The sequence below is a fragment of the Epinephelus moara genome, chromosome 12, assembly GCF_006386435.1.
Source record: "Epinephelus moara isolate mb chromosome 12, YSFRI_EMoa_1.0, whole genome shotgun sequence".
In the NCBI taxonomy this organism is placed as follows: Eukaryota; Metazoa; Chordata; class Actinopteri; order Perciformes; family Serranidae; genus Epinephelus; species Epinephelus moara.
In genome coordinates, this window is record NC_065517.1 from 9303086 (window position 1) to 9329742 (window position 26657).

Consider the following 26657-nt stretch of genomic DNA (forward strand, 5'->3'; position numbering starts at 1 on the left):
AGCATGAGTAAGTGACAGAAGCAGCAGAGAACAATGCTGAAACTGACATGAGAAAATCTAAAGACAAGGCGGAGGCTTGGATCAGCATGAGACTGTAAACCCAGTTCTGCTCCCTCGGCCAAAACACAAGCAAACTGCTGATAATATTATCGGCTTATTTCATGTTTGGTTTTGAATTTCCAGGTCTAATGTCACAGGAAAGAAGTGACTAACACCACAGATCACATGCTCTGTGATTTTGCAGAAGGTTAAAGGTGACAATGAGGTGTGCACACAGCGTGGGCGTATGGGGAAGTCTCTAGCAGTGGTTCCACCCGGGGGAGTGAGGCTGTGCAAACCCTTATTTTCCACGCTGCTTGGTGCTTTCACCTTTCAGAGTGTTTTCAGCTTCGATGTGAAATACTTATTTTCCATCTCTGATCACCACACAGTCTCAACCTACGAAACAACTGTGTATTTTCGGGAAATTCAAAACATTGCGTGGTGAATCTTTCTTAAGAATGACGTTTTCAAACAAGGGACTACGAAACTGCGCTTGTGGTTGCTGATGATCACAGAGAGGATTCATGTCAAAACTTGCATCTGCAGTCACATATCGCCTGATACACTTAGTGTAAACCTCCTCGTCATGGACATGTTCTTAATGTCTTGTGCCTCACGTTTGACACGTTTCCTGTATGTGTTTATTTCTTTGGAACATATGAAAGACAGTTTTTGTTTTCAGAAAGCATCTCACCAAGACTTTTATCTGTAAGACATTTAGATCAAGATGACACTCTGGTGTATTTTATCTCCTCATCTCACACCAGAACACTCCTTTTAACCATTGCCCTTCAGCCTGCAGCCAGAGACGTCCTAGTTTCGAGATTGTGTAAAGAGAGGGGAAAGATGTTTCACCCTGGCTCTGTGAGGTGGGAGGAGGGAGACCCCAGTGAATTCCCTCAGTGCCATGGAGACACACTCCACCCAGCCATTTTCCATTGCCCAAATTTTATGAATGTAAAAAATCCCCCCATCTGTTATAAACTTAAGTCAAAGGTGAGGCATAAATCATCACCACCCTTGTTCTATATTGGGCCGTGTGTACGGGGGAAGAGGAAGTAAATATCAGAGAGGGAAGTCTGTTGTGGAACACAGATGAGTTAGTGGAACAGTGGTGGGAGGAGTACCCCAGTGTAGAAATACCCAGCTACAGTTTGAAGTCCTGTATTCTAAATTTTACTAAGTACAGAAGTTTGAGCATCAAAATAAACTTAAAGCGGTCAACGTAGAAGTATTCATTATCTGCCTCTTCAGGATGTTGCAAGCAATTAACGCAAATCCAACCAATCCCCATGAATTCTGCGCGACCTTGCAATTTTGTTAACTAATCGCAACTTTTCAGCAAATTTGACCAATCATCGTAGCTTCCTGTGAGTTTCACCAATCACTGCAGTCCCCTGCATAACGTCACCAATCATTTCTTTGTGTCTGGTTGCGAAGACGCAGACATGTGCGACATGAATGTCTTAGTTTAACAACAAAAGTTACCGCTAGTCACAGTGCAAGGCAATTCCCCGATGTTCTTCACCCAAGCAGGTGTAACCTCGTGTGCTACATCGTGGTGGAACACAAACAATATTAACAAGCACTTTCTGACTGCAAAACACACCCAGAGAATGGCTAAAATGCGTGGACAACAGAGACAAATCACCATGACAGAGGGTATTGCATTATTCACGGATAGATGATTCACTTTAATGATGCGGCTGGTAAACGTGGAGCTGATTTGAACTACCGTATGTACTGCTGTGCATCGTAACCTACAATACAAAATTTTATCAACAAATAAAATTATGTATTATTAATCTGACTCTGTAAAGTTACTAGTGGCTACATTTATCAAACAAATAGAGTTCAGTAACAAGAACAGTATTTCCCTCTGAAATGTAGTGAAGCAGAAATATAAAGTTATATTTGCTAAAAATCAAAAGACAACCATCACATTTTGGGGATTTCTTTTAATATACATATAAAAAAGGAATTATGAAACGATGTTTGTTCTCTGGGACAATGTGACAAAGAGCTGATCATCATCCAATTTGTTTTCCAAAAGTCAAGGTCAAGTAATATTATGGAAAGCCAGTAGTTAGGACGGCTCGTGAATATTGAGATACCATATAACTCATGCTGAATACAGTCGACCTCTCTGTGGCTCCACCCTCCTGCCACAGAAAGATACTCCAGAGAGGTAAGGTGAGCTCCCTCACCTGTACCTACTCCTGTCTTTATCACTGGACTTCTTAGAGCTGCTGTGGCTCCGGTCCTTGTGGCTGTGGCCTTTATCGCGGCCCTCTTTCCCATGTTTGAGCTGGGACTTGCTGTGTTTGTGGTCCCTGTCTCTGGAGCGGGAACGTGAGCGGGATCGGGAGCGCTGGCGTCCCGTCTTTCTGTCTCGTCGGCTGTCGTCGCTGTCCTGGAAATGTCAGAGAAGATGGGAAAGTGTGAGACAGTGAAGACAAATGTGTACGGACATGCAGGTAAGCTTGTGTTCAAGACTGTACCTTGGACCAAAGCAGAAAAAAGTTGCACTTTAACCCATTATTTATGAAACACTGCCTTATTAAAAACAAAGCACGCACTGTGGACAGACCTGATAACTAAATCAACATAATCTTAATACCTACCTTGTACGGAAGCTCATTTATGCTACACTTTAAAAGGTGTATTTCCCCTAAATTATGTCCGTCTTCTTTCAAATTTTCTTATAATTTTTAATGGTATAACATAGAAGAACCTTTCTGTTACAGTTTATAAAATCATAGCAATGAGATACTTTTTCAAAAATGACTAACAAGTTTTCATGACTCTGGGACACTATGAGATACAAAGCCAGAATGAGGTACAAATTGTCAGTGACTCTCTCTCTCTATGCAGTTGTTGGTAAACCTCAGCTGCCCACACTTACCACACAACATCCCTCGAATAGAAGCACTGAAAGGGCATGAAATCGGGAGCTGTGCTTCCTGGAAAAAAACTGCTACTTCCTGGAAACAATGCCTCTTAAGTGGAAACCTCACAGTGCATGACTAGATGCAACCAAAAAGATCTACGCAACACCGTCATTCACTTGTGAACAATCCAGCACTGTTTCCTCTGCGTGTTATGCAGTATTTACCGGCTGCTACTGATTTGGATGCTCCATTTTGTGGGATTTTCTTCCTGCTCAGCCTCTTACTAAATATATGGGCCTGATTCAAATAAAGACCTGACACCTACACTTGACAAAACGTTATCCCATAATATCTCATGGTATCTCTAAGAGTATCTCTTCTCTGATGGTCACAATAGTTGGATATATGAACATCAGCCAAGACCTCAACAGACATGTCCTGTACAACAATATGACCGAGGACATGGTTGTCATGAAAAGCAGATTAAATATACTTAGTAAGTTAAGCTTTTGGATCTAATACGGTACTACAAGGGATACTTAATCAATTTTCAACCAGCTTTGTATCATAACAATGTGGGTAGTATGTGTAAATGAACTGTGGTAAACTTCCCTCCATCTTACCGCACCCAAATCTCCCTGCTCAAACTTTCACTAGCTCTCGGGCTTTTGCCCAAACTACAGATTGTACTTCCAAATCAAACAGTAAGACCAGCACTGTTGATAAAATATGAGCCCAGATTCTGTTGCTGCGTTGCCTATTTCTCACCTCAAATGTTTTCAGAAACATTTTTAGTGTACTGTTTAGCTGTAATATAAGATTGTTTTTTACCAGCTGTCCATCGCGTTTCCTGTGCCAAAATGGCCAAGTTCGGATTACATCACTCACCAGTAAGAGCATTTATTGGTTGTAGGGTTTTTTACCCTTTGAGCAAATCCATAGCGGCGTTCATAAGGTCAGAGGTTCCGAGGTCCCGACCATTAACTCGGGGGAAAAGTGCTTTGAACATGTGGTCGGAGCGGGATTTTGCGCTTGGAACATCGTGCGGAAGTGTAGCAACCCGAGGACCCCGAGTTGACGTGGCATGGCGTTACAGCAATGGTGGCCCCCTTTACTACCGGTGAGTTACATAATTTTTCTTAGGTAAAAAAAATGCATCTCAAAGACTTCTTTAAATTCTCCACTGCTACATGTAATTTGAACATAATTATATGTAGAATTAGTAACACTGCCAACACCATACATTAGCAAAACATCTTTGACCTCTTCATTTAGCCAAAAAGGCTAACAACATCAGCCCAGCGCCACTGGGCTACAGATTTATGCATTCTCATTGAACACAACACAGCAGAGCGAAAATCTTCTTGCGGGCATGCATGTTTGTTTACGTCCAAGGTCAGATGTGAGGTGATGAACGCACTTTTTCCGGAAGTAGGGGCTTTTCCGGGCTTTTCATGTCAGGTCCTCGGAAACCTCAGAGCCCTCTAAATGCAGCTCAAGTGCCTCAGCCCTTTTTCGCTGGTCATGTAGCACTCATTTCAAAAGTATTTCTGTCTTTCTACTGCACAGACAGCCCAGTTTTATAAAAAGACTATCTTTACAGCAGTGAAATACTTCTTCAGCTGGCACTATTACTGATATGCTGAGTACATGCTAGAAATCAGACATAGAAGTGTTTAAGCATACAGTCTTTGTTTAAGCTTTGTTAAGACCTGCGCTCGACAGTAGAAACCCTGAATCAGCATAAATAAATAACTCGTTCTGATGTTAAACACAGCAAATTAGCAAACACACTGGAGTTTGTTTAAAGCTGCTCCAACCAGTTTAGGTGTCAACAGAATTTAAAACTTAATTTCTCTGCGTGCCACTGAAGAGACACATGTGCTTTTAGAGGCAGCATGCTGCACGTTTGCTTGCACACCTTTATTAATCACTTATGTAATAGATTGTTGTTTGAAGGGCAGGGCACTACAGGCTGGCAGATATGTTTTTAATGACAACAGGGAAACAAAATATCAAAGGTCAAAGTAAATGGATAGAGGGATAAGACTAAAGCCACATGGACGCCAGCCAGGTAACGAACTATAAACAGGCTCAAGTACAGTAATAACTGTCAGCGAACACACCACTGACAGGAATAACAGAGGACGGGAGCCAGCAGCATTATAACAAATATCTGTGGTCAGCAGTGGTGTCTGGTGTTTACACCTTGGCCCCACACACAGAAAAACTCCATGTTGAGACTTTTTATAGTTAACAGGAGTGTTCTTGATTTTTTTTTTTTTTTTTTTGTTGTTGGTAGAATTGCTGGGGAAAAAAATGAACTACTTTAAAATTGCAGACAGAAGGAAGCAGTCTCAGTTGTCACACAATCTGTGATGTGAATTTATATTTTTTTGCTGTCACAATATCACAATTTCCACCACACATCAAAAAATAGTTTTTGTGCAGTGGTTCTCAAACTTTTGTCATACCTCCCTTCAGAAGCTGAATAAAGTTCATCCATCCCACAAATTTGATCAATCATTAACAATAATTGGGGAAGCAGCTACTCAAAAAGGATCCATGTTGAATTTCAGTGAAGTAAACATCAGCAAACTCTTGTTTATTTTCCCCCATATAAATCACATCCATTCAACTTTGTTTCACTCCATATATTTTTCCACTGGTCATCCCATCTGCAGTGGCTCAATCTCACCCCACAGTTTGAGAAGCGCTGAATTAATGATATTGTCTCATTGGGACAACATCAAAATACCAATATAATTCAATATCTATTTTCAAATTGGTATTTTAACTCTCACTGGAATTCAAAATTTAGACTGCAAGTGTGTCATTCTGGGCTGGTGGTTAAGACACATATACTGTGTACTGTGATAGTTGATGCCTCCAGTTTGATTCTGACTACGTGTCATAAAACTCTCACCCTCACAGATTCCTGTCTGCATCTCTGCTGTGACATATCTGATAAAACAAAACAAAAATCTGACCTTTAAATATTCATTTACTCAATAGCCATTTGCACTACTTGTCTGGGTAGATGAACTTGAGACAGCCAGGTGGGCACTGTGTGTGTGTGTGTGTGTGTGTGTGTGTGTTTCTGCGTGCATGCTTGGGCCTGTTCAACGATCAGCTTTACTGAGTTATCAGGAACAACTTTCTTTGTATCAGTCACTCACCAGGGGTGAGGGAGTTACTCAGTAATAATCCAGATGAATGATGAGTGAACCTGCTTCTGGGAACAAGGCTCTATTTGTGTTTGTCTGTGTGTGAACGTCTGGGTTACTGTTACAGTGACAATTAACTGTCAGGTTGTTTACAAGCCTGAACTACTCATAGTATGTCAGTTTAGAAAACTTTAAGTCATGAATCTGTGACTAAATAAATATAAAAACGTGTTGGAGATTACTTCCTGTTGTCTTGACTTGGGATTTAATATCTTTATTTCCTCATTCAAATGCTCACTTGTTTTGTAAAATGTTTCATCACAGACAGGGAAAGCCCTAAAAATGGAATACTGCTCCTCCCTAGGCGTTGCCTTGATGTGTTATGGACAGCTTTATTAGTTTGCTAATTATGCTGAAGAGATGACAGATCTGTGGGCCTTTGTGTAATGTTAAACACACGGAAAGATGGAAACATTTGACCGGAATTATAAACATAAAAATCCCAAGGAACATGGGTTCCTTGGGATTTTTATGTTTATAATTCCGGGACATTAAAATAGATAAATAAATATTGAACACACATTCAAGCCAGGACTCAATAGAGAGTACATATGTGATGTCACCATACACCATTGCCACCATCACTTCACTATTAAAAATATAATATTTATATATTGGCAGTTCAGCTCACCGCATGAGAGGAGAAACGGAAGTGAGCAAAGTAAACAAACAGCTGAAGTTGAGAGGGAGTTAGCCAAGACAAACTTGTTACTGAGGTAAGATTATGTTTCTCTAGCCACTGAGCTCTTTAGTAGAAACATTTCCTGATGGTTTGTGCTACTGTTCACTGGCACACGGTAAATATGCTTTGTTCTTTCAACACTGGATTGTGTTGTTAGGATGCTACCTGGCTAACTAGCGTCAACACGGTCTTGTGGATTCCCTTTTTGGATGAGGAATATAAATGAATGTTGTCTGCTGGTGTGGAGTTATGTCCTCTCACACAGGCGTAGAATATACTTGCCAGTTGACTATTGGCTGTAGTCTCTGCAGTGTGTTCATGTGCAATTTATTTGGCCGAGACATGGCGACATCAGGCGACGCAGCATCACCACTAGTTTTCTAGAGTCGGTTTGGTGAGTCTAGGCCTTAACATGAAATTGCTTTACTCAGTGGATCTAATGGTTTTAATCACCTGGTCTATTTGTTTTGGAGAAGAAGAGACCTCTACGGATAATTCAGCTCCCTGTACAAACCTCCTGAACGATGAACACTTGAGAAATCCTAACAAAATGGCAAATAATGTAGCAATTGTTTTCTGCTATTGTGCAGATAACCTGCTTCAAATCAGGCCGAACTTTTTACAGACTGCTGAGGCAAAGAGGAGCTTAATGAGGCTTGTCCTACATTAACTATGCATATACTGTATGTAATGCATACAATCAGAATGCCCCGACCACGGTGGTAGCTAACAGCTACTATGCTCTGAGAAACTGTGAGATAAGTCAGAATCAGCTGTTTGTGTAACTTCTGATGATTTGCACGGTACATGATAGGGTTGGGAATCTCTCTGTGATAGAGGATTCGATACGTATCTAGATACACGGGTTACGATACGATTAAAAAACTATATATTTTTAATACAGAACGATTCGATACGATTCGATACAGTGTAGGAACGATACGATTCGATTCGATACGATTCTATGGTTAACATTTGTTGATGTAGACATTAATCATACATTATAAAATAAAGAAGCCAATTCTATAAAAGTGACATTCTTACAGTATTTTCAAATTTGTAAAAGACCACATCCCCAAGCATTGTTGCTGTATGGCACTGGCAAAAATAAAATAAAAAGACAAACAACAACAAAATCACATGTCAAATGTATTTATTTTTAGACATGGACCAAAAAAAGTCTTGCTGAATGAACATCATTTTGTTGGATGGGATCAATATAAAACTGAGAAGAAGTTTTAAACTTTAAGTGAAGTGAACTTTAAGTAAAATTTAAGTGTTTTAAACCTACTTGTTGTGTTGTTTTTATGGTATTGTCTGTGTTTTTGTATCTTATATGGACTTGAGTCTGGAATAAAGTTTATTATAACGCTGTACAATATAAACGTAAAGCAGAATAAAATAATAACATGCAATGTAGGGGCAGAATCTGACATCTCCTGTTATTAGTTGATATCATGGACTGTGATGACTAGCAGCTTATCACTGACAGCATGTCAGACTATTTCTCTGTGTTTGCTACACTCTGTCATTTATAAAAAGATAAATCACTTTCCTATAACACATCACTGATATTTCAATGGAATAAATGACTTAATGACTTATTCATACTTCAAAAACAGCATCAATAAGTGATTAACATAGGGGGGATCAAAAATAAATAAATAAATAAAATAAAAATCAACCAGCCACCCTCCTCCTCTGACCTCTCACTTTAGGAACAGTCCCTAAAGTGTGGTGAGGTTTGTGGAAATGTGAACGGCTCGTTTCTCCTCTGACACGTCACATTCCTGAGTGCTGCCAGGGCTTGGCTGGTATTTCTGGGCAGTCGTGACACCGACGAAGACTTCTTGGACCGGGCTTCTCAGTCGCCGGCCGGTAAGCCGTTATCATGCGCCGCCGTATTTGACAGGAATACGTATTTCGGTCTGTGTCTGTGACCCCGCGTTCAACCCACAACCGGCAGGATTCGCCTTTAGTTTCTGCTGCGGCTTGGCTGCTCCCTGGTTTATCCAGCTAGCATTAGCTTCTGTTCCTCAGCTCCACCGGTCAAGCTGGCGCTAATGTTAACATCATAGACTTTATCGTTGTCAGTAATGCCTGCTACGGAGCATGCCGCCGGTTCTCGCGTTGTTTTCGAGATGCAAACTGTTAAAGTCAGTCAACCGATTGCTAGTCTTGCGATACCCGAATCCATGACTCTACAATCGATTCATCTAAGGATTCATGGCTGATTCGTATCGACTGAGGAGGCTGCTACCGACGTAGCCGTATCTCTCGCTTGTCAAACCGGATATCCGGTCGTATCAGTTAATCGTTCCCAACCCTAGTACATGACTTTTTTAGACAAAAAAAAAAAAAAAAAAATCTAAATCAGATTCCCTGTAGTGTAAAGAGAGTACAAAAGCAGAAACTGCAGTGCAATGTGCTCTACCCTCATAACATTATAACAGGGAGAGTAAGACACAATATTACTATACTGTTGCCTCAAAGATACCTTGTGCTTTTTGGACTTCCTGCTGTCCTCGTCATCTGAATGATGGTGGTGCCTCTTCTCCTTGTGTTTCTTCTCAGAGTGCCGATGGCTCGTCGCCTCCTCTTCATCCTCAATTAGCAGGTCATACTTGGAACTTTTGGGAAAGTTATGGAAATCACCAGGAAGTTGAGAAAGTCAGTGCTGAGAGATCTTGCCAAATCAAACGGCCATCACAACAGAGGCTTTACAGACTGATATGTTATGACATGAAGTAGAGTAACCAGAAAATGAAATGCCAGCATATGAACACACAAGGATACTCTTGTTTAGGCTTCACTTGATCCTTGAGAGCCAGTTTGGTTCGGTTCTCCACGTCCTTCTCGTAGGCTTTGAAGTCATCTTTAGTATACTTCCCACCTAGGAGACAGACAAGGCCATGACCTCTTAGGAAACACAGTGTCAAGGTGACAAGGACTAGAACACTGGTAGGTTTAGATTAAGGGAATCTGTTCATCCTTCAGAATAAAAAAGAGAAATATTTTAAACATGTGACCACAGAGGCTTCAGTGTGAGTACCTTTGCCTTTCCATTTGATCTTAGCGACTGACTGGCTGAAGTCTACGTGAATACGTCGATCATCAATGAGCACGTTGTCCATTTTGAAGTAGGCCTTTTCACAGTCTTCTTGCTGTGAGATAGGAAGCATGCAAAGAGGTAAGAGAGCAACTGTTGAAGAAGTAAATGTCTGTAGAAACAGATCATGTAGCATCATAAACAAACAACACAACTTGTGAACAAAAAGTTACTTGAAAAAGGTAGAAGGACAGGGATTCTACATATTTTCCATTTCAAAATTTCTACACTTTTCCAGACTTCTCGATAGATTTTTCGGACCTTATTTTACATCGAAGTACAAATAGCTAGATGTTTAGGCCTAAACACGTAAATAAATGATTTTAAAATCCAACTATGTAACATGTATGTCACATTCTGACTGTCCTGTCACATCCTGATGCTGTAGCTCACACAAATCAGTGAACACTTACTGAATAAATAGTATTATATTATTCACCTCATATTTCTTAGTGTCTTTTATACTTAAGAACAAAAAAAAAAAGAGTTGAAAAAAGTGAAATCATTTAATTTTCACAGCGTCTGTGCAGCCTTACTCATTCACTGTGTCCATGTAAACGATGATGAATGAAGCCGTAAAAGTTTCATTATGCAGAGAAGATAGTCTGTTTACTTTTCTGACAACCTCACACTGCATTACTCATAAATGTTCATATAAGCTCAATATTTGGTTATTTGTGAAGCTATGCACATATGCAATTCAAAGATACTGACGCATGTCCTGATTTTATAAAGTTCTAAGGAACTTGGGGCAGAGCTGTTTTGCAGACTGTGACGTACAGGTGTAGAGGCAGCGCGTGTGTTCAGTCACATGCCATAGTTTTTGCACTGACGACATCAAGCTCTGCATTCTGTACTGTGTACAGCTGAATATATGTTAGAAAGATTTGCAAATCACTGCATTGTGTTGTCATTTACATTTTACACAGAGTCCTAACTCTGTTGGAACTGGGGTTGCAAAATCATTGCATTGGAGATGCTGAAACCAGAGAACTTTCAGAGTTTCTGCTTAAAAAAATGACTTAAATGTTTAAGATAATAGTTGTCTAACCAATCATCTCATTTCAGCTCTAGTTTCTATATGTCCATTATGTTTAAGTACAAACAAAAGTGTGCAGCAGGACGTCAGAACACATTCAATTTCAACTACAAAAACATGCGACAAACATACCGTCTCCCCAAACTTGACATTCATGACCCAGAAAAACAAAGAACAATTCTAAATAAAAGCACACTAACTGCTTTTTACCACACCTCATTTGCTGGAAGATAAAAAAAATGACAAGATAAGCTATTTCCAGAAATTTCACTTTGTATCTGCAATCAGATATCTAACAAAAGACAAGTCTTCAATGAACATGAAGACATGTTTGATGATGAGCCAAACCACTGCCAGTCAACCAGCTGCTCAGAAAACACCGATGGGAAGAGCTGCCTCTTTGTTCCTCGTGTGGAGTTACCTTTGGCTGCCATTCAATTTTCACATTCGTAATGGCATCTTTTTTTTGGCTCATTTACACAAACAATTCATTCTATCTCATAAACTTACTTCATTGTATTACTGGATGTCACTTATTAGAAGTCTGAGTGAAAACACATTCTATCTAAAACAAACTGCCCAGCGCCCTCTAATGGTGTAAATGTTAATTGCACTTCACCGTGTCCAGCATTATCAGTCATGATAATATTGCTCAGAGGTTTTCTCCTTTAATTTACAGCCAGTGGTTGGAGGACTGAGAGACAGTAACAAAAACTGCCTGACCAAGTTCACAAGTTCTAAGATTTTACTTCCACAGTGGACAGCCAGTCAGTGATGCACCATGCTGACGGTAATATAGATGGCCTATCTATAAAACTTTCATATCTATAATAACACTTCTCTATCACGATGACTCCGGCAGCCCATGTGATAATTAATGCGTCATAACAAGGGCAAACAATGGAGGTCATGCCTGACTTCCATTACTCACATCCTGCAGGGGGGTTTCCTTCTGACACTTTCACTAATAACTCTGTTTACTAAAATGAGCACATGAACGCAAAATCCGAAACAAATTGCTGTGTCATATTTCCTGATGTGTGAGGAGGACCACTTTTACGCACCATTAAACAAGTGACTTTAAAGAGGGGCCTTCCCTGAACTGGGATACTGCTCATGTTTGACCGTTAACGTTCTTTGTACTTCTTATAAAACATCAATACAATGGCACCAAACCTGGCAACCTGTGACAACAAAACTCATAAAATCAAATTGTTGCTTTTACATTTTTGTTTGTGTACAGTTCAAACCAATGAGACACATGTTGCCAAGCTTTTTTTTTTATTTAGACAGGCTGTTCGCAGTCCTTATGCTAAGCTAAGCTAACCAAAGTCTGACTCCAGGTCTGTGACAATGTCTCACAATGTGATTAATATTGATCTTCTCAACTCACTCTCACTGTAAACACATCCCTGATTACTCTGTATACACAAGTGCACATTCACAGTTTACTCACTGTACATTAAGCGGACATATAAGATGCTTACCTTTTCAAACTCAATAAAAGCGTAGCAGAGGGAGTCTCCACTCTTCCAGTCTCTGATGATCTCACAGCTACACACAACAAGAGTAACATGAGAAATGTTTTAGAGCATGGACATAAAGCAAAATGTTGGTACACATTAGGGATGTAACAGTTAGTGTATGTGTATCGAACAGTCATGGCCTGGCGCACTTAGCCTCATGCAGAATACACAGTATGTAGACTGATACACGAAATGTGGAACCAAAGTTCGAAAGTGGGTGTTCCGCCTAGAAACTTGTGGCCATACCACATTAGCAACATGTACTGAGGTTAGCACAACAAGCTGATTTGTGTGTGAGTCAGTCACACTATGGCGAGTGCAAATGAAACAGTGGTCACCTACAACAACAACGGAGAGAGAGTTTTGTAATAGACGACGATGGTGAATCGCTGTTTCATTGTAGGGTCAGTGAATGGAAACGCATGCTAACCCACATTCGAGAACATCACACAGATGTGCTGATTACCAGGATTATAAATGTTTGGGAGCTTTGAATTTTTAGACACAGCCAAGGTGGAAGGAAGTGAAACACTCCTCTCAATTCACAAGGTTTAATTTTTGATATTCTATGTTCTTTGTATTTTCAATTTCATGACATAAGAGATGTTTCATAGCCTGCTCTTGCCTTCTGGGAAGGTGTTTGTTCAGTGTTACTACAGTGTAATACAGAAATGTTCCTTATTTTTATAAATGAAAACAGTTTCCAGTGGGCAAAATACTACCTCGGTCCCTAGCAGGAAGACTGTGTCTGTCGTTGACATTTTTGTTTTTACCTCTGTACTGAACTTGCACTAAACCATGACTCCTACACTGGGGTATAAACCAAACCGTGACGTTTGTGTCCTGTTACAAAACATTTTGACAACAAACTAGCATTATGAAGAACTTGGAGGTTAGCGTCACCTTTTTATGGTCCCAAAGCGAGAAAAGATAATTTCCAGGTCTTCGTCTGTGGTCACGGGGTTCAGTTTACACACAAACAGCACGTTTTCTGGAGGCTTTACATCTGCATCAGGGAGGTCACCCACCTGGAGGAACGTATGACACATGAGTGTATAAATGTCTCAGACTGCATCTGTGATATCTTCAGCTGAAGGCTGAGAGCAGATTTCCTCTTCTCACCATCTCCAGCAGGATGGCCTGAGTCTTGGCTTCTTTCTCTTTCAACCTCTCCTCCAGCTCCTCGGCTCCTTTTCCTTCCGCATCGTCGATCACTTCGTCCGCTCCGATTCGGCCGCTCTGTACACCCGTGGCAGAAACAGCCATAGTTATTTAGGCAGTGCATGCTGTATACATTTTTTCATGTTATGTGTAGTGACAGTTTTGGCTTTATATTTTTGTATGAGCAGATAAATGCAAAAACTCTCAGAGCTTTCAGTGGCACTGCACTCACATCTAGCTGCTCCTTGGTGGGCTCAGGTGATCGATCTGGCACTGGCAAATCAGGAGGGTCATCAAAAGGGTCTTCCAGGATCACTGTGTGGTTTATCCTGCAGCAAAATGACACTCTCATCTCATGACTGTATAACTTAACGCCCTGAGAAGTGATACATAGAACACATAGGATACTTCTACACAGACAGTTTGTCTCAGTTCACCTGATATCTTGGAATGGGACAAAGTCCTTGTCCACAAAGGTCTCGTTGATTTTGGCCAAGACGTCCATGCCTTCTGTCACTTCCCCAAACACTGTGTGAACTCCATTCAGGTAGTCCAAGTTCTCACCCATAGTAATAAGGAACTGAAGACAAGAATAACAGATTATATACATCAACATCTATACATTAAGATTAAGAGATGATTTATGTTAAAGGACATTAAAAGGCATTACCCTTACCATGTTATTTTTTTTAACTTTTTTGATCAGGTGAAAGCATTAAACTAGTATAAGGCATTTTTCTGTTCTCTCTCTCTCTCTCTCTCTCTCTCTCTCTGGAAGCTTTCTGCAACTTACATGGCAAACAGCAGTATGACTGTACATCTTATTCACCTGAGAACCATGCTGGTCGTTTCCATTGTTCACCATGGACACCATCCCCTTCTTCTTGTGTTTGATGCGTGGCATTTTCTCTGCATCAAAAAAGCGGGCCTGGTCCCCATACAGTTTGCTAATCACAAACACACACACACACACACAAGAAAAAAATAATTGTCACAGTGTTCAACTTGCGATGTCAAAAAAAGTCGGCAGCAGTGGTGAAGATGACTGACCTGTAGATAGATTCTCCGCCACGCCCTGTCCCGGTGGGATCTCCAGTCTGCACAATGAAGTCTCTCTGGGGAGGAGACAAAGACACTGTTAAGCAGCTCACACAGTGTCCAGCAGGATGGAGAAATTAGGGAAGCACAGCATTGTCACCACAGTCTGATCGTTACCAGAAGACATACTTTACACTGCTTTTGAGACAATAAAGTCTGCTGCTCTGTTCGCTAACTGTATTTATGACCGTTCATTAAAAAAAGACAGAAAGACATTTTCATATGTTTTGAGATCAATCGCTGGGATAGATTTTGGTATCAATTTAGAGTGTGAACAACAATATCTTAATTTAGGAATTTTGTTACACTATGATTATGAGGAGAGGTTATAAACAATCGAATCAATCTTAGCTGTAAGCCCCAATATGATGGAAAAAGCCATGCGATTGCTTCTAACAAAAAATGTATATAACATACAAAAAAATAAGAAGAGAGGAATCTACTAAAGTCTATGCAGCCTTCACACAGGCCAAATCTAACTGTCCTTGCACACATTAATCTTTGCTTCGCTTGAATTTATGTGTAAACTTGAATGATGATTATTGTGATTGTTTAGTTAGCAAGACTCCCATTTTCATTATATCAGCTGCAAATGTTTTTTTACTTTATTAATATATGGAACCAGAGCACTGCCATATTAACTTGTTACAGGAACCCAAGGCAACAAAAACGTTCAGTCCTTTCCAGTCAAGAACCTAATGACTTCAAAATTGTTTTGTTTTTTTCACAAGAGCTGCAATAATAGACGAACAAATTGCACTGCAGGCACTGACTAGTTTTCCACCTGGGGTTCTCTAGCCTAGTTTATTTATTTATCTTTTTTTGTATCTTATTTTACCTGTAAATACTCTGATAGAAATTTAAGTGTTGCAAATATATCTACATGTGAAACTGTGGCTTTTGGGGCTATGCTCCTCCAAGTGGTTGCTTTTTAATGTACCCCAGATTTTAACAGATCTGGGAAAACTGCATTCTCCTACTCTGCACCTCGGACATGGAACAATCTTCAAAAAGATCTAAAATTACAAACACTTAAGGGCACAATAAAGTGTGGGTGTTTCACCCCTTTTTGTAGTTACTGTGTGTCTCTTTGCAGTTCTTTTGCATCGCTTTGTTGTCATTTTGAGTCTCTTCCTGGACAGTATGTGTTACTTCAAGTGACATTTTGCAGATGAAGGGCAGAGGGGGCCCTTGACACCTTGGGCTCCTGGGCCTGTGCCCGGTGGGCCTGTGCCCGGTAGGCCTGTTTAGTAATCCATCCACGACCATGACCTCAGAGAGTCTGCTACATTTAGTCCATATATGAACCTGGCCTGAATTATAAACTTTTCAAATCTAGTGAGGGACTATGTCGCCCTCTTCAGGCGGTTTGGTTCAACTGAGACTGATTCATATCTGTGTAACAGAAGTTTTCAAGGGACCATTTAGTTTTACCTGAACATTGTGGATGAGGCAGTAGTTGTAGTACTTTATCTTGCATAGTTTCAGAAAGTTTAGGCAAGCTGCAAAAGAAAAGAGCGCAGAGGTAAAACAGACAGTCCTTGAACATTACCAACACACACATACACCACACCAACATATTTACTACACTTAGCGTCTATTTAGAGTGCTCGAATCGAGGCGAAATTAATTATGTAATAGTTTATTCCAGTCGTGTAGTTACTGCTTACTTAACTGTTTGTAACTGTAAGATAAACATAGGCTATGAATAAAATGCAAGCAAGCTAACAGCCTTAGCTAGCACCCACTTATTCCGTGCTACAGCTCGTCAATGGCTTACTCAAATAGCAACCAGTTTATAAAATGTGCTGCCGTCATGTGAAAACGGCTTCATTTTCTTACTTTTAGGCCTTTCTTCTGTAAACAAATCAATCACAAGATCGCCCAACGTCGTTTCAAGGAGCACCGCCATGCCGATGGTCGATCTCGCGAGAAGAGGTTTGGGAAATTCCGCGCGCATGCGCACTTCACATGTCTTGCTCAATGTTTTTGTGTTAGCTCTCCTGCTGCTGTGAAGTAAAGTCCACACAAAATGGAAACGGCAGGTGTAGTAGTTAGTATTATATGTCTTCTCTTTGCCTCGGTAACGTGCTCAGAGTCGTCACCCAGGCAACTGAATACGGTAAGATGTCAGCAACCGTAAATATTGGGCTAACCTGATGATGATGGTGTTAGCATAGCGTTAGCTTACTGATCGTAGGCTATGACAGGAAGACCATGACTGGCAGACATTGTGTTGTAAACCTGTGTTTTCTTTTCTTTTTAATAATTGGTTTCCATAGGAAAACATCTTGATAAACGTGACAGCAGGGACAGTGGCGGACACACAGTTGCAGGATTCTAACAACTTGCAGGTAAACAGTATGAGCTAACGTACTGAGTGGTTCTCAACCTATTTTCCAGTTAAGGAAATATTGTAATTTTTAATATGTTGCAATATGCTGGATATTGTGATAAAATATATGCCAGTTTATTATTATTTTTTAATTATTATTATTGTTATTATTATTATTTTCAACTGTAAATTATGTGCCCAGGGGAAAACTTTGCCAACATCTGTTTTATCTAATAAGATACAGTTTGTTAGTCTGTTCATCTCACTTCAGCCATTTTTTTTTGCAGCAGCAAAATGTATCCAAAGAAGCAATTGATTATGTTATTCTAGGGGGCTACCTAAAATTTAATTTGTTTTTGTTATATTAGTAATTTCAATAATAAAAAAAAAAATCAATACTTGACACCATGTGACAATATGGTATTGCCACACAAAAATATCGCAATACTCTGCTGTATTGATTTTTCCTCCACCCCTAGGAGATATCTGTGGAGAAAGTGAAACTCATGATTAGAACAGTGACTATCATGACTTTCACTCTGGGCTCACCTCTACAGTGATTTACAAAGTTATGTAAAAATATTCCCTATTTTTATGGGAATCCCTTAAGGACCCTTATGACCTGGTGTTGAGTCAGTGTATTTAATGAAGGTACAGATGTGGGTCGACCAATCAGCCAAGCCATAACATTGTTTTTTCCCCCCTTCAGATCAATTTAAACATATCAGTGGGTGAAGAGCAGGTGCTGGTCAATGACATCCCAGTGGAGCTGTCGGGGGTCACCAGGTTCAACTGTCAAGCACTTCTCTGTGAGTTTTCCTCACATTACTTCAACGTTCTGCGCACTGTTCTTGTGTTTCAAATACATGGGCCAGACGCTGGCCGTCGAAGAGGTCGGGGGGGTCTGGCACTCCTCTAATCCTTAAAGGGAAACTTAAATTAAGAATGCAAATACATTATTTATGTGGCAGAGGAAAGTTCAATCAGTGTTTGTAAACATGAGCTCCTCTCTCTCAAAGCCAGAAACCAGAGAAGGGAGTCTGAAACCTGTGATGTCATCAAGTACAAAGTCTGGGGCTGCTCCATAGACAATGAATAGGAGTTTGATTTTGTTGACACAGAAAATGTACCCATATACTCAGAACATTCCCCTGGCTGCTCTCTGTGTCATCTGGAACATCTTTTTACAATTCATTGTCTATGGAACAACTCCTGACTTTATACCCTATGAAATCACAGATTTGAGTTTAAGCACAGGATCGCCTGTAAGAAATGAATTTTTTGTCACTAAATTGTGCTTTCTTTTCGCTATATCATGCCATTCAACTGGGATTGCTTTAAAATATATGTTAATTGCAAAGACACTCAATACCTTAATCACTATTGGGTTTATGTAGCCCTAATAAACACCTCTCAGCTCTCCAATATATAGTTTTTCTTTTATGGATACTTTGTTCCTTTTTCTCCTTTATTTTTTTTTTTTTTGGCCCAAACATCTTTATCATGCAAGATTCTTAAGCTACATCTGTAGCACTGTGATAGTCCCTGCTGTCCTCATGAGGGTGGCAACTAATGTCACTAATAATGACACATTACAAGCAATCAAGTCTGAAGGAATGTCTTCAAAGTGTCAAACTATTTAATTTACAATGATATTAAATTGACAAAAGCAGTAAATATTTTGAGTTTTACTTGATAAATGACTTGATATTTAATTCATATTTAAATTGTCATTGACAGAGTTACTGCTGTGTAACTGATGGATTTATTAGCTAATGGTGTAGGAACTGAAGTCACATCCTTGATATGTCAAGCATTAACAATGATTTATATTTTTTCCAGTAGACAGTGTCAATGGGAGCAGTGACTTTGAATCTGGGGACTTGGTTTCCACTGTCACCCGGGTGATGGTGAGCCAGAATCGTCTCTACAGTGACTCAGAGGAGGTGGTGGCTCTGCAGGTGTTCAGTGAAGTCATAGAGATGGAGGGCAAAGAGGTAAATATCTCGACTGTGACAGAATTCAACCACAGAATTGTGTTTGTCCTTCTACCTCAAAACTTACAACCTTAACCATAATTTAAAATCTTTTCAGAACTGACCAAATACAGTAATATACTATGTAAAACATGATCTGACATGATTTCACACCGTTTGGGTTTGTATCATTCAGGTCCAGCAGCCTGACATGTGTGAGGTGAAAATACTGATGAGCCCAGATTTCCAGAAGCTGGCTCAGTTTACCAACATCTACCCCATCGGACACAGTGAGATCTTCAGGGTTCCCAGGGAGAACGATGTGGTCGTCACAGATCCACCAAATCCCAGAAAAGGTATGAAACCATGACACTTCTACTGATTTATTGTGCAGATAGTGTATAGCAGTCCAGTTCAGTGTGTATCCTCAACTTTCTCTCACATGTTAAAATCAGATGAAGAACAGCTGATCACCCAGACCACCAGCCAGTACCCCCTGAAGCACACAGAGACCACCCAGGAGGAGACTGCAGCCCCAGGAAAGCTCCCAGAGACTCCGCTCCGCATGGACCCCGACCTGCTGTATGATGTCAGATACGATGATGAGTTTGATGACAGAGAGCCGAGCCAGCCGGATCAGATTCAGATGGAGACTCCGCCCAAAGAAATCGTATCATCTTACTCTGTAAGTCTGATGCTAGACCTGGATGATTACATACAGTATGTACTACTTAAGAGATGTCAAGCCACTTAAAAGGAAAGCATTGGAGGTTGGGGTGGTTTGTTATGGAGGAGATAGAGGATGAGAGTTTCTGCATTCCAGAGATGTTGGTGCGCCACATGGTTTTGTTGAAACTGTCAACATCCAATATTTGTCCTCTATTACTGGCTAGTATGCATACTCATGAGATTCATTGTAAAACTCTGCAAATTTAGGAGCCAAGTAGGTTAAAAAACATTGTTTATGCCTACATTAAAGGCACACTGTCTGAGTTTTTGCAGAGCTCATGTCAGTGCCCATAAAACTTTTGGAGGCTATTGGGAGCTTTATCAAAAGTTCAACAGTTGGCCAGAATTTACAGATAAAATATAATTGCATTAAAGGTCCAGTGTGTAGGATTTAGGGTCATCTTTTTGAAGAAATTTTATATAATGGTCATAACTGTGTTTTCATTAGTTTTATAATCACCTGAAAATAATAATCATTGTGTTTTTGTCACCTTAAAATGAGCTGTTTTTATCTACAAATGGAGCAGGTCCTCTTCCATGGAGTCTGCCATGTTATTTCTACAGTAGCCCAGAACAGACAAATCAAACATGGGCTCTAGATAGGGCAATTGGCGTTTTTGCTTTGGCTGCCGTTGTTCTACATGCTTGGCACAATCAGGGCTCCCACAAATTTACATGGACAAAAATGTAAAATGTTTCCACAACTTTTCAAGAACCTGTAATTTCCATGACCATTCATAACGTATAACACAAACAGAACTGTGTAGTACACTTTACTGCAAATGTTAGTTATATTATTGTAGGTGGTCCGCGGACATAGAGCAGTAGAGCTCCTAGAGAGGGGGAGCGACAGCCGACAATGCACCGTACCTTTAAATTACCATGTTCTGCTTTCAGAGCAGTTAACATGAAACCAGAGTGCGCATTTGTTCTCTGATTGACACCCTGGGCATCAATTGTTCCATCTAAAAAATGTGGCACAATTTAATAGGATTAGTTGGGCATAGGTAAAGAAACTTCGGGATTCATGACTCTACATTTTAAATCATACTGTCACAAAATCACTTTTTCCAAACATATCAAATTCAAATGAGAACATAATACCAGCTAGTTGGCACATATGGAGGGAGAGACTGTCAGGGGAGAAAATGAAGAGACAGATGTGCGTGTAAACAAAGAGTAACAAATTAACAAATATAAGAGATATGTCTCGCCAACAGCTACAGCAAATAAATTCTTCAATGCGTTACATTACATGAAAGGTTATCCACGGAAGATTACTGGAACAATTATTTCCATGACTTTCAAGGATTTTATCAATTCCATGACTTTTCCGGGCCTAAATAACGAGATTTTAGAATTCCATGACTTTCCCATGTTTTCCCAAATTTCAGTTCTGCGCACTCACCACTAGATGCCAACAAATCCTAAACACTGGACCTTTAATATATAATTGCTTCTTTAAGTTGGTGCTGGTCACACCTGCTGTATGTATCGCGAGATTTCCTGTTTACACACACTTGCAATAGGGGGAGGAAACCTTGATTCATGGTCGCTTGTATATGAACATTTTTAGTATTTAAAAACACAGTACATCACTGGAAACGAGCCAACTTATTTTTTAGAGGTGAATTTGTAGGTGTACTCATTCTAGCATTTTATTTTTTAAGTTTTTATTATGGCACACTTTTCCTGCCCCTATTTCTGGGCTCCTTCTCTCCTCTTTCCTTAGAGGACATCTCTAAGTTGTAAAAAATTAAGCCTTCATCTGAAAACTCTGACACTCTCCCCTCATCTTTGTTTTTAAATTTAAATAATTAAATTAGCCCAACTGTATTATCCATGATCATTCTCTCTAGAGGGGTAGGAAGTAGAGAAGGGGCCACTGTCCCCATCCCCACAGTTACCGCCCTAGCTGGCTTACGCTTTCAGCTTTGCAGTCGCAGATTGCTTTATTGCGGCTGGAGTGATCTAATCACAAGATGGTCTCTAGTTTGTCTCTGTCCTTATTTATTTGCTGCTGCTGTGTTTTTATCTGGTCAGCTCTGTGCTGCGTGTTGTTGCCATCTCTTTTTATTGATTTCATTGTGTAAATTGTTTTTAATGCAAAGCACTTGCAACTGGTGCAACTGACATCTGTCATCTCTAACTAGCTGACATGACACATAGAAGACCACTGAGAGTACAGATCACATCAGATGATCTCCCCATAAACTGAGTCATTCTTGTTTGTTCACTAAAAAACCCCTCCTAATATTTAGTACCAGAAGGGCCTTGTACCAGCAGGAAGTGCTCATGTCTCCATGTCCACCCTCTCCTCAGGCCATGTGTCAGTGGGTGGAGGAAGTCAGAGAGCGTCTGAGGCGCTTCAGCTCCGAGTCGCTGCCTCTATTCTTCCTGGTCATGTGGGTGGTGGTGATCGGCGTCGTCGGATCAGCAGTCATTGTCAAGATCTTGGACATGTTCTTCCCAACTTGTGAACACAAGTGAGTCTGTTTCAGTGAACAAATAATCTGCTGGAATATTCAGAAGATGTACAGAATGCTAAACTTTAAACCTCTTTTGTCACAGGCACATTTTTCACCTAAACCCTGTCACTCTCATGCCAGAGGATGAGAAGCACACTCTGCTGGAGAACGTAGAAATAGAGGCAGAAGAAGAAGAAGAAGCAGCAGAGAAGAAGCCTTGAGTGAGGATGACTTGGCCGGCTCCTTTATTTTCAGTTTGTTCTTATTTGTTCTTTGGTTACTGTTACACTTTCAGCATGGCCTGGTTTTGTCGCTAGTTTATATTCCGATTTGTAAAGCAGTTTTTTTTTTAACTTCAGTTTGCCCTTTAAGCACAATGGCCGTGGAGCAGGAGGTGGTTTAAAGCCATTTGACTGACAAAACTCAATTTGTTGCCAGTCCACTTCAAATTTAATCACGTGATCAAAATGGAAAAAAGAGTGAGTGATTCATCGTGCTGAGTCTCAGCTGTGAAGGCTCTGAGAGCTGGCGGATCGAGTGTTGGTAATCTAGCAGTGTGTCAGCCTGCGTCTGTGCTGTCAGCTCAGTGTTGCACAGAAAACTCTTTGCTCCTGTGATTGGTCAGATAGAGTTTATGGAAAGCCACTTGAACCAAGTCACACATGACTGTACTTTGTTACTTGCCTTTTAAAGTAACTAGCAATGTAACAAGTTACTTCTTAGAAGAAATGACCTGATTGAGTACTTCTGCTTCACCCTCTTCCAAAACCTGCCGTAGCAACACGGTTTGTTCTTCCAGATTTGTCGTCAATATTGTTTTAAAATGTAAAGCAAGAAGCAAGTGTCATATAGATCTATAAGTAGGCATGGGGCGATAGAACAATGTCATGGCACGATTTTCTGAACCAAAATAATTGTGATTTACATTATTATCCCGATAATCATCAAAATATGTTTAAAACTCTGAAAATTGCACTTAAAACATACTCTCTTTAATCTCTTTACCTTACATATTGAAATATATATATATATATATGTATTTATTTCATCACAGATGCATCTTTTTTTAATGATCAACCTTTTTTGTGAAGAACAATCTTTAAAGGCCAGGGTTTTCAACTTTTAAAATGGCATCACATCTTTCAATTTGAAATGCGCCAATGCTTAAGTTCACTTCGGTTTTTTGAGGTTTGTGCGTATTAGGGATCGACTGATAGGGTTTCTTCAGAGCTGATTCTGATACCGATTATTAGTAATCAAGGACACGGCCAACAGATATTTGGAACTGATATATATTTGAAGTAAAAATAAAATCTTAATCTCAATATTTAACATAATACGAACTCCACAACTTCAACACAAAGCTTTGTTTAAATGCCTTAAAGCAATCTATGTTCAGTTTCTTTGCTCGCATTGCAGTCTGTCTTCCCTGGTGTTAGTATGTGTAATACTCCAATGGGCCGACTGCACTTTTAGAAACTTTTCTGCAGGGCAACAGAGCAGCTACAGTTTCTGTCCTTGCCGACTGTGGTGCAGTACTACTCAGCTATCACTCTTGATGTGTAACCAGTCGTGAAAGTAAAAAAATAGTGCTGTGGGCTGGACATTGAGCCAGGCAACAGAGTGGTGACTGCAGACAGACGCAGGCGGCCGCATCAGAGCCAAAGTAGCGCATTTTTCAGTTAATTTATTCAGTCGCTTTTCAGATGAAAAAAAGAACGATTCCAGTAATCTTAAAAATGCGCAATATCAATTGATCCTCAGTGCGTATGCCAGTTTTTGCGGAGTCTCTTTTATTGTTGGACACGATATTCACGATCATCCCAATAATGGAAATTCACCACCATAAACTCAGTGTTTTGTTTTTTTTTCTCTTTCTTTTTTTTTTAATCACAATCTGCGATAAAATCCAGTATCGTCCTATCCCTATTTATAAGATCTGTAAGTGTTTTTTATTGCATTCTTGACTTTGGAAATAGCACTTGACAAAACAATCTCACCACAAAATCCTTGTATCAGCCATTTCTATGGAGATCAAATAATATCAATGAAGGCTTAGAATTCAAAGGAATAGTTCAGAAATTCGGGACATATGCTTATTGGCTTATTGATCGATAGGACGTAAGGATTACGTTAACGACTTTCTCTGGATCAGTGACTCGGATACTTTCAACCAACTCAAATACAAAGTGTAGACGAGACATCCTCATAGTCCTAAAAATGGCAGGTTTTGAGGACACAGAAGAAGAGCATGTAGAAGCACTGTAGGTTTACCAGATGAGTATGAACAAACTGAACACTTAAGGGGCTGCATTCAATGATTTACAGTCTTTATGTTCACTGAAGAGACTTTCTCTACGTAGCAGTCGCGCACAGGCCACCCTTTCTTCTCACAGTTTTTTCCTCCAAAGTTAACCCCCACTGCTGACAAAAAATGTGAAGAAAACTAAGGCAGCAAATGCACTATGACGAGTTTATACAACATATTTAACATGAGGCAGGCAATGTCTCCTATGCGTCATCCTTTAAGTGAAGACGAAAAAGCCATTACATTTGAGTCCGTTGTTCCAGATTCAAATATAAATGAAGTCATATTTAATCTAAAAGGAAAAAGAAGCAGATCTTGTGTCCGCACGTTCAGTGAAAACGGTTTTCCTCGCACACTTCTTTCAAACTCTTAATGTCGTTACTGATGAAACACCTCCCTCTAAGGCCTGCTGCCCACTATTAAGGCTCGTATATTGATTGTCTTTCTTCACAGTGCCTCTGTGACTGTCTTTGGGACCCAATCAGTGAAGGGGGGATTATGTATTTAATTTCTTTGACTGATAATGCGTGTGGTTTCCTGTTACTAATCATGTAGAATGTAAGTGAGGTTGTTCGGATTGTCTATGCACTCCAGAAGACAAACTACTGCTGATGTAAAGTACAGTGTGTGCACAAGTAATGACCACAAAATCAACATGTAAATTATCGCTAAAGGAAAGAATCTGCACTTAGTTTTGAATATTGGAGTGAAAACTTGACTTCAACCTGCATGGATGTTTTGTCTTTTCTTTCTTTTTTAAAGTGATTCAGATTATAAATCTTGCAGGTGTCACTCCCAATGTTTCACTAGACTGTGTGAGGGACCAAACAAGTGGGCACAAGGTTTAAAAAAAATGATCCAAAAAGTTGGTTTTATTAACCCAAAACTCAAGTCCAAGTGTTTCAACATAGTTTTTGTGTTATTTGTGTTTCTTTCAAAAACAAACACCCTCACAACATCAGCTTGTGCACCTTAGAACAGCTGAGGTCGTGATTTAGTTTCCCCAGGGTTCAGTTTATCTGCAGGATGCATGACGTATTGCGTTAGCAAAAGGTGCATGTGTAGTCTAGCTAGTGAATGCAGTTTGCTGCTCTGTCAGCAAGTTAAACTTTAAAACTAGGGAGCAGCATGATGACTTTAAACAGCTCAACCTGTACCGGATTCAGCCTCAAATTCCAAATGAAGTCAACACGACAAAGTGCTGTAGATGACACTACATTAGCCTGTAAGGCAGACAATATGCCAGGCATGAATTTTCAGATGTGTTGCTGAAGAATAAAACAACAACAGAAATATATTTTGATTTGCTCTTTGTTTAAATGGTGGTAGACCCATGTGTTACTATTTTGAGACATTTGTGTGCATAAATTGTACGAATTACAGCTGGACTGTGTATTTGGGTCTGCTGATTAAATGCTTTCTAGACCATCACACCTTTGACTTGTGTGATAACTGTGGTCGTGCAGGCTGAGAGAGCAGATATCTGGTGACAGCCTCTACAAGAGCAACCTCTAACCTGGAGCAACCACACACACACACAATGCACAACATCACATAATCAGCATACAGTAGTTTTAGAGGTGTGGGCTCAAGTCACAAATTTGATGACTGTAGACTCGAAAAGCCAAAAAAGACTAACCAAACTTGGACTTTAACACCAATGATTCATGACTTCACTTGGTTTTCCCCACACCTACCTTCCCCCAAGATCAAAGATTAAAAAGCATATTTACAGTGCACCATAAATCAATTAATTTATTAATCAGAAAAACACTATCTATTCCTGGCAAGCAGACACTTAATTCCCCACATCCACTTGGTTTGAACCAGCCTGACAGCAGCCAATCAACTTGCAGGAAAGACACATGAGGAATTAACATCACTGAGCACCAGTTGGAAAAAATTGTACCAAAGATAATTTCTTCTGCGCGTAAAAACTTTGGATGGTCAAAAAAACAACAAAAAAACCAAACAGAAAGCAGTATGCAAAATGAGCTTGCAGATGGAGAAGCAACAACTTCCAACACACTTGTTTTAAGAAATAAATACAAATTTTGAAAAGCATT

The 26657-nt window shown here is 40.0% G+C and overlaps 2 protein-coding genes across 3 annotated transcripts; one reads left to right on the forward strand and one right to left on the reverse strand.

Moving 5' to 3' along the window:
* Positions 1-1960: 1960 nt before the first annotated feature.
* Positions 1961-16735, reverse strand: ppil4 (peptidylprolyl isomerase (cyclophilin)-like 4). Its single transcript, XM_050057740.1, has 13 exons — positions 16618-16735; positions 16210-16277; positions 14728-14792; positions 14507-14624; positions 14115-14257; positions 13910-14006; positions 13639-13755; positions 13420-13544; positions 12478-12544; positions 9895-10006; positions 9639-9735; positions 9340-9472; positions 1961-2455 (listed from the first exon to the last, which is right to left on the reverse strand). The coding sequence occupies exons 1-13, from the start codon at positions 16733-16735 to the stop codon at positions 2246-2248; spliced, it is 1470 nt and encodes a 489-aa protein (XP_049913697.1). The 3' UTR covers positions 1961-2245.
* An 8-nt stretch (positions 16736-16743) lies between these two features.
* On the forward strand, positions 16744-25888 carry ginm1 (glycoprotein integral membrane 1). Of its 2 annotated transcripts, none has more exons than XM_050057748.1 (8): positions 16744-16897; positions 17058-17129; positions 17820-17919; positions 18953-19107; positions 19283-19442; positions 19542-19771; positions 22138-22301; positions 22387-25888. In XM_050057748.1, the coding sequence occupies exons 1-8, from the start codon at positions 16808-16810 to the stop codon at positions 22502-22504; spliced, it is 1089 nt and encodes a 362-aa protein (XP_049913705.1). In that variant the 5' UTR covers positions 16744-16807; the 3' UTR covers positions 22505-25888. The 2 variants fall into 2 exon arrangements, with proteins under 2 accessions (XP_049913705.1, XP_049913706.1); XM_050057749.1 differs by having other exon boundaries at positions 18956-19107.
* The last annotated feature ends 769 nt before the right edge of the window (positions 25889-26657 follow it).